The sequence below is a fragment of the Anabas testudineus genome, chromosome 19 (genome assembly GCF_900324465.2).
Source record: "Anabas testudineus chromosome 19, fAnaTes1.2, whole genome shotgun sequence".
NCBI classification, from domain to species: domain Eukaryota; kingdom Metazoa; phylum Chordata; class Actinopteri; order Anabantiformes; family Anabantidae; genus Anabas; species Anabas testudineus.
In genome coordinates, this window is record NC_046628.1 from 9,675,122 (window position 1) to 9,688,098 (window position 12,977).

General features: G+C 41.4%; 1 protein-coding gene across 5 annotated transcripts in view; it reads right to left on the minus strand.

Moving 5' to 3' along the window:
* Positions 1-1,266: 1,266 nt before the first annotated feature.
* plce1 (phospholipase C, epsilon 1) overlaps positions 1,267-12,977 on the minus strand; it is a 61,509-nt gene continuing 49,798 nt past the window's right edge. For 3 of the 5 annotated variants that reach the window (XM_026350969.1, XM_026350970.1, XM_026350967.1), the window contains 12 exons: positions 11,417-11,535; positions 11,083-11,200; positions 9,695-9,832; positions 9,066-9,356; positions 8,760-8,923; positions 7,792-8,053; positions 7,553-7,671; positions 7,244-7,372; positions 6,898-7,095; positions 6,362-6,565; positions 6,058-6,270; positions 5,193-5,357 (listed from right to left, as the gene is read on the minus strand). In XM_026350969.1, the coding sequence (XP_026206754.1) occupies positions 5,193-5,357; positions 6,058-6,270; positions 6,362-6,565; positions 6,898-7,095; positions 7,244-7,372; positions 7,553-7,671; positions 7,792-8,053; positions 8,760-8,923; positions 9,066-9,356; positions 9,695-9,832; positions 11,083-11,200; positions 11,417-11,535 (2,120 nt within the window). Of the gene's footprint in view, positions 4,369-5,148; positions 5,358-6,057; positions 6,271-6,361; positions 6,566-6,897; positions 7,096-7,243; positions 7,373-7,552; positions 7,672-7,791; positions 8,054-8,759; positions 8,924-9,065; positions 9,357-9,694; positions 9,833-11,082; positions 11,201-11,416; positions 11,536-12,977 lie in introns of those variants that run through there. The other 2 variants (XM_026350971.1, XM_026350966.1) reach the window with 2 other exon arrangements.

Below are 12,977 nucleotides of genomic sequence, written 5' to 3' on the forward strand. Positions count from 1 at the left end.
TGTCCAAAACTATGCATATTATTCTTTCACCACTTTTAACAATTATTGTTAAAATGGTTTGACATTTATTTGCTTTCTTTCTGAAAGTGAGACGATCGATAGTGCGATTGTTATATCTGTTCACAGAGGTGCCAGCAGGTGTTTAGCTTAGCTTAAAATCGTACATTTTGGAATATCTTTGGTCTTCTAGATGCTAAAATGCTCAGAGTTTATATCAATTCCTGTTGGTAAGATACAGTACCTATACTGGACATCCTGTTAATGTCACAGAATGCACCTGAGCCATGAAGGACGAATGCATATAAAAGGAAGGAGTTAAATGAAAGATTTAACTGAATTTAAAAGTTGTGAGATTAACATAATTACAACAAACAATATTTTTCTTTAATTAAAAGAAAATACTAATTAAACTTTTAAACAGATACTGTCTGAAACAAACAGATTAGCTTTAATAGATTTATTGCACTTTTACATTCTTCCATTGGTAAAATCAATTTAACATAGCACATAGATTCTTCTCCTTTATCAAAGTTCGTCACCATAAAGGTGGGGGAACTTGCTAATTGTGAGCCGCATTACAGTGAAATGTTTTATTTGAAGTTTGAAAGAAACCGGATCATTAAGCTGCAGAATTACCAGGATTTAAAACTCTCATATTTAATTTGATGACTGCATAATTTTGCATTAAGAAACCCAACAGAGGGTGTCGTACTGGCGGTGATATTTGAAACTGAGTGCTCCTTATTACCCAGAATTATTGGACTGTACCTGGGAGCAATATTTTAAACAGTTTCTGGAAGGAAGGGCACGTCTGAGCGCTGTTACTGATTCGGCTAAATGAGCTGATTATGTCCCTGATTTCGGAGTCCACAGAGCTTTATTGCAGGAGAAGAGAGACTGATGTCAGCTCGTTGATCTTGGACACAAGCAAAAAAAACCAAAACCAAAACATTTGATTAGTGGTTTGAATGATGTTAAAAGGGACATTTCACCCTAAACAAGTCTATATTTGCAGCATGTTTGTGCATTTGTTTCTATAAGTTGTTAGGTTTAAAGTTTTCCCTTTTGTTTTGCAGGGTTGTTTCTAAAAGCTTATTCAAATTCAATATAATACTCTTTGGAATATTCTATTATTTTGTTTCAACATAGCTTTTTAAAGCTCTAGTGTAATAATCTTATAATCAGTGAATGTCAACGTTTGACTTAGCTGCTTCCTGCCACTGTTGAACGCAAACACTTACAAACATTCTTCGATATGCAACACAGTTAAGTATTTATATTTTTATTATGATCCTGGTATGAGAAACCCAACAATTAGCATATTTAAAAATTCAAGTAAATAGACGGATGTTCACTTGACAGCCACATTATCATATGTGTAGTGTGGATTTAAAAGGGTATACAGCACAACAGCCTATAGTCAGCAAACACGTGTCATATTCAGTGGACATGATGAATACACAAAAATGATTTAACTCTTTCAGAGGATGGATTTTGTGCATGTGTGAAAACACAAAAGGCATTAAAAGCTGCTGCTGCACTTTGTAAAATACCATGGAAAAAAAAAAAAGAATACTATACTGAGGAATTTACACAGAAAGTAAAATATTTATTTACATATCTAAACACGTTTGGGTGAAGTTAGGGCACTAGAGTTTATCCTCTGTTACACTGAAATAAATAAAAAATAAAGGAACATTCAATTCAACTACTTACAGGAAATGATACATAACATAACAGATAAACGCCAACCAGGGCTTCACATTGAAATAAATAACATCCAAACACACATATGTCTCAAAACATTAAGAAATGTTACATTCAGAAATGAGGTCTACAGGTTAGAATGACGGAAAACAAGATGTGATGAAGCGGCTAGATCACTGATTCGCTATGTGACAGAAAAAGTCCCTTCCTGTTTAACGCCAGTATGGATTTAACTTGGTTATAATGATATCGATTCTACCTGAAAATGTCTAAAATATAGTCTTTTTGCTTTATTTAATGACATTTCTCCATATTTCTATTGTAATAACAGAGCCTAAAATGGGTATTGTACTTAAATTACAATTAGCCTCATGGATCTTCCTCCTGCTTTGACTAAAAAGGCCGTCTTTGTGCGTGAATTGAGTCGTTTTTCTAATGATTTAAAGAACAGTTCAAAGCCAGGACTACAGAGTTTGAGCAAAAGATCACAAGTAAAGGATGTCAGTAATTCATTGACAGTAAGATCCAAAGAGAAAGGGTCGAGGTGACAGATCTTCACTATTGCACTAAAAGTCATTATTTGGCATTGAGAAGTTTTACTTCAAAAATAAAAAGCAGTGTAAAGTTTAATTTGCCAAAAATGCCTAGAAAACAAAAGTCTTTACCATTTCAAATAAAAGAATAGTTACTCCCACATGTTAACATGACACGTTCACTTTTTTTTGAATGTTTCATGTTAAAAAAATACACTTTTTGTTAAACTGTGTCTCGATCGTAGATCAGAATAAGTTCTGCACATTAATAACGGGAGTGTCAACTAAAAAATTGTGTCCTATATAGAGAAAAGTCTTTCCAGCTTTAAAATATGAAAATGTTACAGAACAAAATAAAGAAATGGAAATGTTGCCACAAATAAATCAAGAATGTTTTTTTTGTGTGTGTGTGTTTTTTTGTTTTTTTTTTACATAAAATCAAACTGAAATGAGCAGTAAGGGGAAATAAAGAAAAGCCTTAAGTCTACAATCATTAACATTCAATCAGTACTTGTAATCTTACTGCAAGATACTGCTTTCTAAATAAAAGAAAATCCAATGCAAATCCTTCAATTTAAGGATCATTCTGTCAGGAGAATTCAGGCTCAGACTTCACACCCATTATGTTTGACCAACCACAAACTCTACCTTGTGCTTTCTTCAAAACTGAAATCACAACAGGGCTGAGATCTTAAGTAATAAATACACTGATCATATATTTAAATAAAAAACAAAAACAAAAACAATCATCCCCATCTCATAACAATCGGGCTTTCTGTCATTAATCTGACAGTAACGAGAACACTGACGACAACAGCAAATGGAAAACAAAAATGTGCAAAGTGCCGTTGGTGGAGACCTGGCTGTGTTTCTCTAAAGGACGTTAGTGCTAAATTCATGGTTCCGTTCAAATGAAAGAAATAAAATTCAAGGAGAACGTCATAACTAACTAATAACTTGATAATGAATGAGTGAATGAATGATAGAAGCACTAAAACAGTTTGTGAAAACAGCCGAAGATCATCCTCAGACATACAGCTCCAGAACTACTGAGAGCTAAAGGTAATGTTGCGACACAACAGAAAGACGACACGAGTAACAAGTGTGATAAGAATATTGCTGCAGATCTACGCTGCCTTTTAAATGCTGTGTGTTTTGTCACCTTTAGGCCAGAGACAGTAGTGTCCAAGAAAACTCATAAAGCATCGCTGCGTCCATCACGGATAATCTGAATGTGCCCTTACAGTACTGTGAAAAGAACCAAACAAGCCAGCTTGTCAGCCTCCTTAACAATGCCCTCAGCCAAAGACGCCATACCTGAGAAAGACAGAAGAACACTGTTTCACCTGAAGCCCTCTCCTACACGTCTCCCTCTGTTTCTCCAAGCAGATCTCCCTCCATCTGAGTGCTGGTCTAAGTACACCGGCCATTAAATCTCCTGTGGAGCCATCTTTCACGTCTTTTAGTGTATTTTTTTTGGGAGATAAAACACAGACACAGTTCATCATCCTCCTCCTGACAAACCCCTCCCATTAACTGGCGAGAGAAGAACTATTTGTCTGCTTTACTGTGTCCCTGATTATGATAACTTCCACAACAGCAGCTGCGCCTGCTACTCAGAACTGACTCTGGAGCTGCCCGCCCACGTGACCGCCGCTGAGCTAAAGTGACGCAGGGTGGGATTTCAAAAAAAATGTGAAGCCAACAGCGTCTGAACATCCTCCACCCTAATCTGTTAACTGGGATTAGACTGAATTCTGTCCTCCACCTGCTCAGCTAACACGATGCAGGATCCGACTCCTTCAGGACTCGATGAGGAGCGTATCCCAGAATTCCACACAGCCTGAAACACCTCAGCCACTCTTAGGGGAAAAGGGGAATCCTCCAGGTTCAAGACGTTCCTTCTTCGCCAGCTTTCATTTGTGGATCTTCCAGTTCCTGAGGAGGTGAAGCTTCCAGGTTAGTGGGTTCAAAGAGGAGGAGGGCAGGTGGACAGACTGAAGTTGCCCCCTGGAGGAGGAGGAGGAGGAGGAGGAGGAGGAGGAAGATGCCTGCAGGAACCTTCCTGTCCCCACCCTTTCCTCTACCACCCATGCCTTCAGACCTGCAGCTGCAGACTCGACTGTCCCTGAAAAGACACAGTATTCATTGATTCCTGCTGATATTTATAAGTTTTAAAAGTCACTTAAATAACATCACAGCGATTCTGAATTGTTAAAACACTGCAAAGTGGGACATTCGGTTACACGTGGGATTGAACATTGTGTTATATCTTCCTTCCTTGATTGTTCTTAAAGCTAGAACTGGAGCTTAGTTAACTTAACACAATATTAGGGCGATGGAGATTTTTTTAAATGTAAAATCATTGCCAACAGTTTCAGTTTCTACAAATGCGGCCGACTCATCCAGGTTTCTGTAGTTTCTGCTTCTAAACAAATCCAAGTGTCAGCATAACCTCTTCTATTACCACCCTGTTTATGCAGTGAGAGGGAGAGAGTGTGTGTCCTTGTCACTAAAAGAGATTTAGGGCTATGTGTAGGCACTTAATCAGAGAAATCAGATTCTGAAAATCTTTCTCTTTCCAGTAGTGAGAGAAAGTGGGAACTTCATGATTTACTAGCTGGTGCAAAGTTTCACCTCAATTCTACAAATTTCTTGTAGAAATGTAAATTTTAAATCTAATTTTATTTAGACTGTTTAGTCAAGTAGTCAATATTAGTTTTCTCTGTTGGACGTTACAATTCAAGTCACATTCGACACATAACCTGCTTGTATAATGAGTATTAGGATTAAGAAATTCCACGCACACAGTGAACTTATTTAGCAGTTTCAGTCATTAAGTAACCTTCATTTGTTCTCGTCATATTAAGTTTTGGTCACGTTAGAGGTTAGAGACAACGTCCAATACCTCTGTTGCCTTTCCATGCACAGGCAGCAGGTAGAGTGTGAGCCTCACTCCTGAAGCTCGGTTAGAGCCACACAGCATGCAGCTCTGTCATCCTTACTCTGGGCAGCACCGTCCACTGTGCTGCCAGTCGTCATGCTGCGGCTTCGACTGGTCAGTTTCTTGAGCTCGCTGGCGAAGGAAATGACTTTCTTTTTGTCTTCCCGCACCACCTGGAAGCAGAAATTCATCACTAAAATGAACGATAGAGATAGAGAAATGCATATATGCTGTACTATAGGTCTTTTTTAGAACTTATTAGAACTTAATTCGTGTCAACGTTTTTTGTTTTGTTTTGTCATATGAATGTGTTTCGCACCCATTCTATTGAAAAAAGGTAAAACTAAAACAAAATTAAATATACTTAACCTTTATTCATTAAGGCAAGCCATGAAACACGTTCTTATTCATAAATGTTAAATACTGATTAAAAACAAATATAAAAACATTAAAACAGGACAGACAAAATGTAATAATTTAACATGAAAACAGAGCAGCAGCACAGAGACACAAATAGTTAAAAGCCATTATGAAGGTGTTACAATACAATCACATACACACAATGTGAATTATTGAGACATGACTAACATGTAAGAGACAGTCAGTGGCAGTTCTTGCGAACACAAAGTTGAGACAGTTTACTGTGTTTTCTACTTTCTGCATGCTGCTTGCACAAGCAAAGCGCGAGGATTAGGAAACAAAAGCAGCCGTGTCTCGCAAATCTACAAGAAAAAGCAAAGTACAAAAGCACAGGTCTTAAAAACATGCTCAGCTGAACGACGTAACACACACACAGATGTAACGTTAAAAACGTGCAGCAAAAGCTGGGACGGTATTCAGCACTGGAAATCAGATGCCGTTTTTTAGAGCTACCTGCTCTTTGAGTTTAAGTATGAATTTTCCCGCTCCCCGCCAGCGGTTCTGAGCGTGATAGACACACTCGTGATCCAGCAGCACCCGCTGCAGGGGCTTTGCAGTGGAGGACTTCTTGGAGCCTGCATCCTTGGTCACTTCCTCCATGAGGACGTAGTCACACGGATTAGGGTTTGACAGGATGCTGTAGGAATACTTGGCCTTTGACAGAGTCTGGCCAAGAGAGAAGAGAGAGAACTTCCTAAGACCTTGAACGAAAACAGCGTTAAAAGAGAAACAGCAAGCGGTTCCCTGAACCTCTCACCTGCTGTATAATGTCCTGAGCAGTGCTGAAACGTGGGGCTTTGATCACAGTGTGAGGCTGTTCTGGTGAAACTTCATGGACCTGGACGAAGAACATCTCATCCTCCACCCCTCCTCCTCCTCCTCCTCCCCCCCCAGCCCCTTCCCTACTTCCCACGGTCGCCTCCTCCTCTCCCTCCACCACCATGTTCTTCTCATTCAAGTTCTGAAAGGTTAAAGCCGCAGAGTAAAGGTAAAAATACTGTATTTACTGCATCCACAGCAGCACTGGCATGTGATGACCACAAGGGGGAGACACAGTCTACATAATAAGAAAAATATACAATAAACAAACCATAGCAACAACAGCTTTTTGTGGTAGTAATGAGTTTGATGATAACAAAGAGTGAGAATAAACTAAAAGAAAATAAATCATTCAAGACATTGGATGGAAATGTAAACTCTGTTAACACTAATAAACCCATAAATAGTTGGGGACACAGACCCTTGTATATAAATGAATAGATCAGATAAACAAAGTGACCTCTCTGTGAGTACCTCCTCTCTTGTTTTCAGGCAGATCCTCCCCACATATCCGTCCTCAGTGCTCCAGCTGTTAACCAGTCTAACCACCTCCTCCTCAGGTGTTAAAGCTCGTTGCTGGGGACAGCGCTTCGCCTCGCTGCGCTCCTTCATCAGAGGCACTCTCTCCTCACAGAGGAAGTACTGGGACGGGTTTCCTGACGACGCGACAACCTGCGGGACAGGTTAGAACAGAAATTTTAAGTGCACATAACACACCACAACAAATGATCTCAAAGAGTCAGACATTAAATCAGAATTGATCATCTTTGGCTCGAGGGGCAATAATTCAAGTGGTAAATGTATCTTCTAAGTCACTGACCATGTCCAGCAGCTGTTTGGCTGTTGTCTGCTCTGTAACGCAGACCACCGTGAAGGGCTCAGGACCAGGGGCTCCATGCACCGTCACCCTGAGCTGCTGAGATGCTCGTTTCTCCTCTGAGGCGAACAGCTGCGTACAGGACATGACATTGACATTTCTGTTTCATTAGACAGCGTCTGTTGCTTTGTCCTTATGGACTGTGAGGCAGCAAAACTAAAATAAACTGGATTCAGATGTTCCTACAGTGCCATTTAGAGTTTTTAAAATGTTAACACGACGACTTGAGGACCTGAGCTGATGAAGTCTTACCAAAGATGAAGGTGTAGGGCCTCCTGTGGGAGCTTCCTCTGTTCTGCGGCTATAGATAAATAAGCTGGACACTTCATGTGGCTCATTGTGTTGTGTCCTCAACTGGACGTGTCTGTAACCTGAAAAACACACATGCCAACAGGCATCTTTTAGATTATTCTAGCACTAAATACTCTTATTCTTAAAATGTATAGGATTAAAAGTTAGCGCTTTGAAACATCTTGAGTTTTAGACAGTACCTGGCTTGAGGGCCTTCAGAGGCAGAGTTCTCTGAGCAGTGGTCTGGGAGCTGTTGTTCTCTACCACAGCGAAGCGAAGGAAGCACATTTCTTCGAAATGCACGTTAAACTGAAAGTGCTCACTCCACATGGGGTTCAGGGTGTTGCGGTGGATGGGTTTGGTACGGAAGTGGCAGCTGTCGATGGGCATGCCAAGGACATCCACCTCGATGCAGGGACTGCCGGCGCTGTTACCAGGACACACATTCTGACCAGAGACAATCTGAAGGAAAAACAAAGATGAGAGCCGTCATAACAACAAGTCAAGCTTATTATTATGTCCCTCATAAACAAACACAGGTCTTATCAGTGTGAGATCATAGATCTCTGGTTATGCTGCTGGTTTTTACCATTTCAAAGCATAGGAGTAAATATCTGAAGCTCACATGAGAACATCAGTGGGTACACAGCATTAATAACTCAGAATGATCTTCTCGTCTGCTCCCTAACATTAATTCTTGCTATTATTTACTCACACAAAACACAAGTATGTAATGAATGTGATGAAAAGCACTGACAAAGAAATAAGTGCAGACGAGTTAGTGGAGACGAGAAGGGTTCAGGCAGAGGGTTTATGAGCTCCTGTTCTCATTCACTAGTCTATAGAATGGCTGGGTGGCCTTCACGACTGTTAAATAATGAAAGCACATATAGATCACTTAATACTAAAACTGTCAAAACACACCTTAATGGAGCCACGTACTTAAAGGAGTGTGTGCGTGAGCGTCTAGTTTTAATGTGTGTGCACTCATCCATCTTTCAGGCGTGTAAATGAAGAATCAAAAACAGACCAAACAAAGGATTTAGACCTTCTTAGACCTTGAGTAAACATCCTTCTCCTAGGAAAATGTATATGTAGGGAACATATTCAAATAGGCAGGAAGCTGAAGATGCGAGTGGAAAGAAGGAAGGATGTCGTCTTAACTCACAGTGAGGGAATAGGTGGCGGGGCTCATCTTCTCCACATCCCTCTCTATCGGACAGAACTGCTGATACAGTGGACAGCTACGGTCCCAAAGCACGGCCGGCTTCAAGACGTAGCCACAGCCGCCGTTTGCCTCAAACAATGCTGTGTTCAAGTGCATGGGCAGGTCTGGGAAGATCGGAGAGGAGATAAGAAAAATGTTGAGTAATAAGTTGAAAATTAGCTTGCGATTATTAATTAAGAAGAAGAAGAGACGGATGAGGGGAGGAGTGAACTAAATAGAGTGAATAAAGAACAGAGGGAGCCTCACCATCAGTCTGATAGTTGAGTGCCACCAGCTGAATACCGTGCAGCCAGAACAGCAAAGGGTTGGGGTTGGCCGAGTCGATCCTGGTGGCTGCCGGATACGTCCTGAGCAGCTGGCACGCGGTGTGCTGGATCAGCTTCTGGGAGTAGCGGCGGCACAGTCTCTTGGCGGCGTTCTCGTTCACGGAGGATATGTGGTAGCACTTGGGCGTGCGGATGATGGCGCTGAGGGAGGTCGGGGGGTTGAGGACAGGAGACGTCTGCTGCTCCTCCCAGCTCAGCCGCTCAGAGCCACCTAGAGGAGGGATTGATACAGGAGAAGGACATATATGGACTTTTACAATGAGAGATTTTCAGGACAAGAGGAACTCTTCCACAACTTCTTTTGCACAAACAAAAAACAAAAGCAAAAAAAGGCACAAAACGCCTCTTCTCAGAACGCTTTGTTTTGATTTCTGCTTGATTTGCTCGACTCTACCTCACTCGTTAGTTGCTTTGGATAATAAAATCTGCCAAATGGCTAAATGTGTCTGTCCATATCTTCTTCCACATTGACATATTTTTAAAACACGTCCGAAACTAAACTTACATAACCTACGCTACTCAAGCACACGCTCCCATGGCCCCGTATACCTTTCCCAGTCGTGCGGCTCTGGGTCGTGACCTCTCCTGTTGCGGTGCAGCGAGCGGGAGCTGTGCCAAATATGGACTTCCTGCTCTTCCCCCTATCCTTCCCTCTGTTGGAGCCTGCTGGAGACAGGGTGGACAGCCCTGGGTTCCCACACACAAAAAAAGACAGACAGACAGCAGAGAATGGTCAATAATGCAACGCAGACAGACTGGAGACACCACACTCATGACATTGCTGTCTGTCTCCTTTCTTATCAGCTTGAAAATGCAGAAATCATTTTCATATAAAAGCTATCACTTTCTAGTATGAAGAGGGAGTTGCTCCTCCGCCTCTCAGGCGTCAAAAGCTTTTTTTTTTTTTTATTAAAGGTTATAGCTGCACTGATTTTATATTGTCTAGTATTTACAAAACTAATAAAAAAACATATTTGAAATTCAGCATGTCATCATGTAGCTGCTTCCAGTCGTCTTTGCAAAGACTTTATTCCATAATGGGAACAAGGCTAATATCACTAAATTAACTATTCATTTTGGGAAGCAGTGCGTTCATCTAAATCACTCCAGACAGAACATATCAATGGCCAGCTGCCCTGAGTTCTGTTTCTCAGATCTCAGGTCCCTGGAAACGGTAAACAAATAAAATACGAATGGAAACACAGGCAGGCCTAAAAGGGCAGATGTCATGTAAAGAAAAGAAAAGAAAAGAGAAGACGAGCAGAGAGGAGACACTCGAGGGAGGAAGGAGGAGATAAGAGGTGGATATTTGAGGGAGAAAAAGAAATGTTTGAGATAAATAGCTGCATGGAATGAAGAAACATCCCAATAAAAAGGAAATAAGAGACATTTTATGAGAGTACGGAAAGCTAAATCAAACCCCTTGAGCTGCTTAAAGCATTACATAATTTTCCTGTTTCACATTTAGACCTGGAAATACAGCAATCAGTCCACGAAACCGCTTAGATGTACAGTATTCCTTCCTAAACAACGTAAAATAACCCTAATGTTGCTGCAGGTTCTGTTCTGGGACAGGCAACACAATACAGTAACCATAGCTTTCCCATGAGGGAGACAGGGAGTCATCATCTCGGTGGGTGTCCTCTGTGGGAGAGGAATGAAGTGTAATAGTGGGATAGTAAATGGCGTGTGCCGAAAAGACTCAGAAACATGGGGAAATGTTTGACCTCTTAAATATAACATGGGAGTGGATTAGAGTGGAACAAGGCAGGGGAAAAAAAAATGAGATTATAAAAATGATAGTGTGTCAAAAGTAAAAGATCCAGTGCAGTTACACAGTGAAATGTCTGCTTGAATAGGAGAAGAGAGAAGAGAAAGGACTGTGTGTGTGTGTGTGTGTGTGTGACACAGAGGGAGAACGGTGGAATATTCTCTACCAGGGAATTTCACAGCCTGGCAGTAGATGACGAGGTCGGACAGCTCCTGGGCGATCTGTCGACTCTCCTTCTTGTTCTGAGGAAGGTAGAACTCCTCGCCCAGCTCCATGTCAAACACCTACAGGTGGAGACGGGAGACAGAAACCACTGTTACCGTTTGTCGTGAGGAGACAGTGATGTACTACTGAAGCGCTTTACACAAAGTGGGAACGAAGCAGGTACCCTCCACGCCAGACTCCTATTGACATTTCATACTTTTTTCAACCTGCCGTCAAATTCAACATTAAAAACACAACTGCAGCAATTAGATCATTTTAATGACGCGCTCCCCTACCTTTCCTTTGCTCTGTGTAGTGCTGTCAGTCTTTTTCATCCTCTTTGGTATTTCATCGACAGGTTGCTCTTCTTTGTCTGCTGAATTCTTCCCCTCCGGCTTGTCATCGAGGATGTTATCTAAACGGAAAATGCATTTTTTTTTTTTTTTTGGAGTCAGAACTGGTTCCTGAACTTCACACCAACCACATCAGTGTCAGTGGAGATTCTCAGTCATCCAAATAAGTTAATTTGCACTTTGACGTGCTCGGCTGCCTAAACAAGACGTCTCATTTTATGAGTATATATGGCGGAGTGATTCTGAAGAAGCAAACATTCTCAGCAACTGTGATTTTTGTGACTCGCGTGTGAAAAACATAGATTCACAGTCACAAATTAAATCAGCTGACAGGATTTTAAAAGAGTAAATCAAGCAAGAGATGCATGCAATTATATTACAATTAGTGTTTAAAGTTGGTTGGCTGTTAACAGTTAGCTGCCGTTATCCAAACTAAAGAGACTGAGGCTGGTGATTTGGCACTTCCTCCACACAGTCACTGTTTTTGTCTTGTACAGGACTTTTATTTTGTAATTGTAGCTCATGTACATTGCATTCCTCTCAATTTGGGAGGAAACCTACAAAGCAAGTGGGAGCAATTAGAGAATAATTACAAGGGGGGAAAAAAAGAAAAGCACTTCTAGTGTAACTGACTCATTTGACTATTTGCAACTGTAGCTTTTTTATGTTCCCAAGAAAAAGCCCACATAGGCCCCTCCTTACTGATTTTCAAGGAAACGTCTATTAACTGTAAACAGGAGCAACAGTAGGGAGTTATCCCCTTTGCTTTCATTCCTCCTCCACATTAATCACAGCCAAAACCACAAAAAGAAAAAAACATCAGCTTGAAAATGCAGCAGCCTTTCTTTTAACGCAGAAAACTCGAATTCCTGACATACGGACTCTCTTTCCTAGAAGAGAGTTGACCCTGAATGTCATGCTGGAGACACCAGACACACAAAATGAGCTGGACCAGACTGACTGAAAAGGAGCTACTGTTGAATGAGGGATGGTGGCAACTTGGTAGCTTTGCACTCAAACAGTGGTGTTTTCCGGGGCCAGCTGATGTTTAGTGCACATAGCTAAATGGAGACAGTCGAGGGTGGGTGTCGTGTACTGGAGCCGTTTAGCGTGGACGTGTTGATGGTTCTGCAGCATGGCAAGTACCAGCACGGAAACACACCAAGAGGTTTGACTTCGAGAAACGTTTTCTGAAAGGTCTATGACCAGCAAGTTCCTCCGACGGGGACACGCAGAGGGCAGGGATTACAAGAGAGCAGCACTGGGACTGGGAGCGGGACAGGGTAGTTTCCCCTGGTCTGTTGTTTAGTGCAAGGGCAGCGTAGGGCCTGAGAAACCAGATGGCTTTGTTTTGCTTCTCTGATGAGCCTGCTCAACCACTGGCGAGGTCGTAGGCAAATACAGTACGGAGGGGTGGAGGAAGGGAGGTGATGTGTTTGTGGGGAAAACAGAAGCACTTACACATTACACTTATACATTATTATACCTCTGACTGAAATCAAAA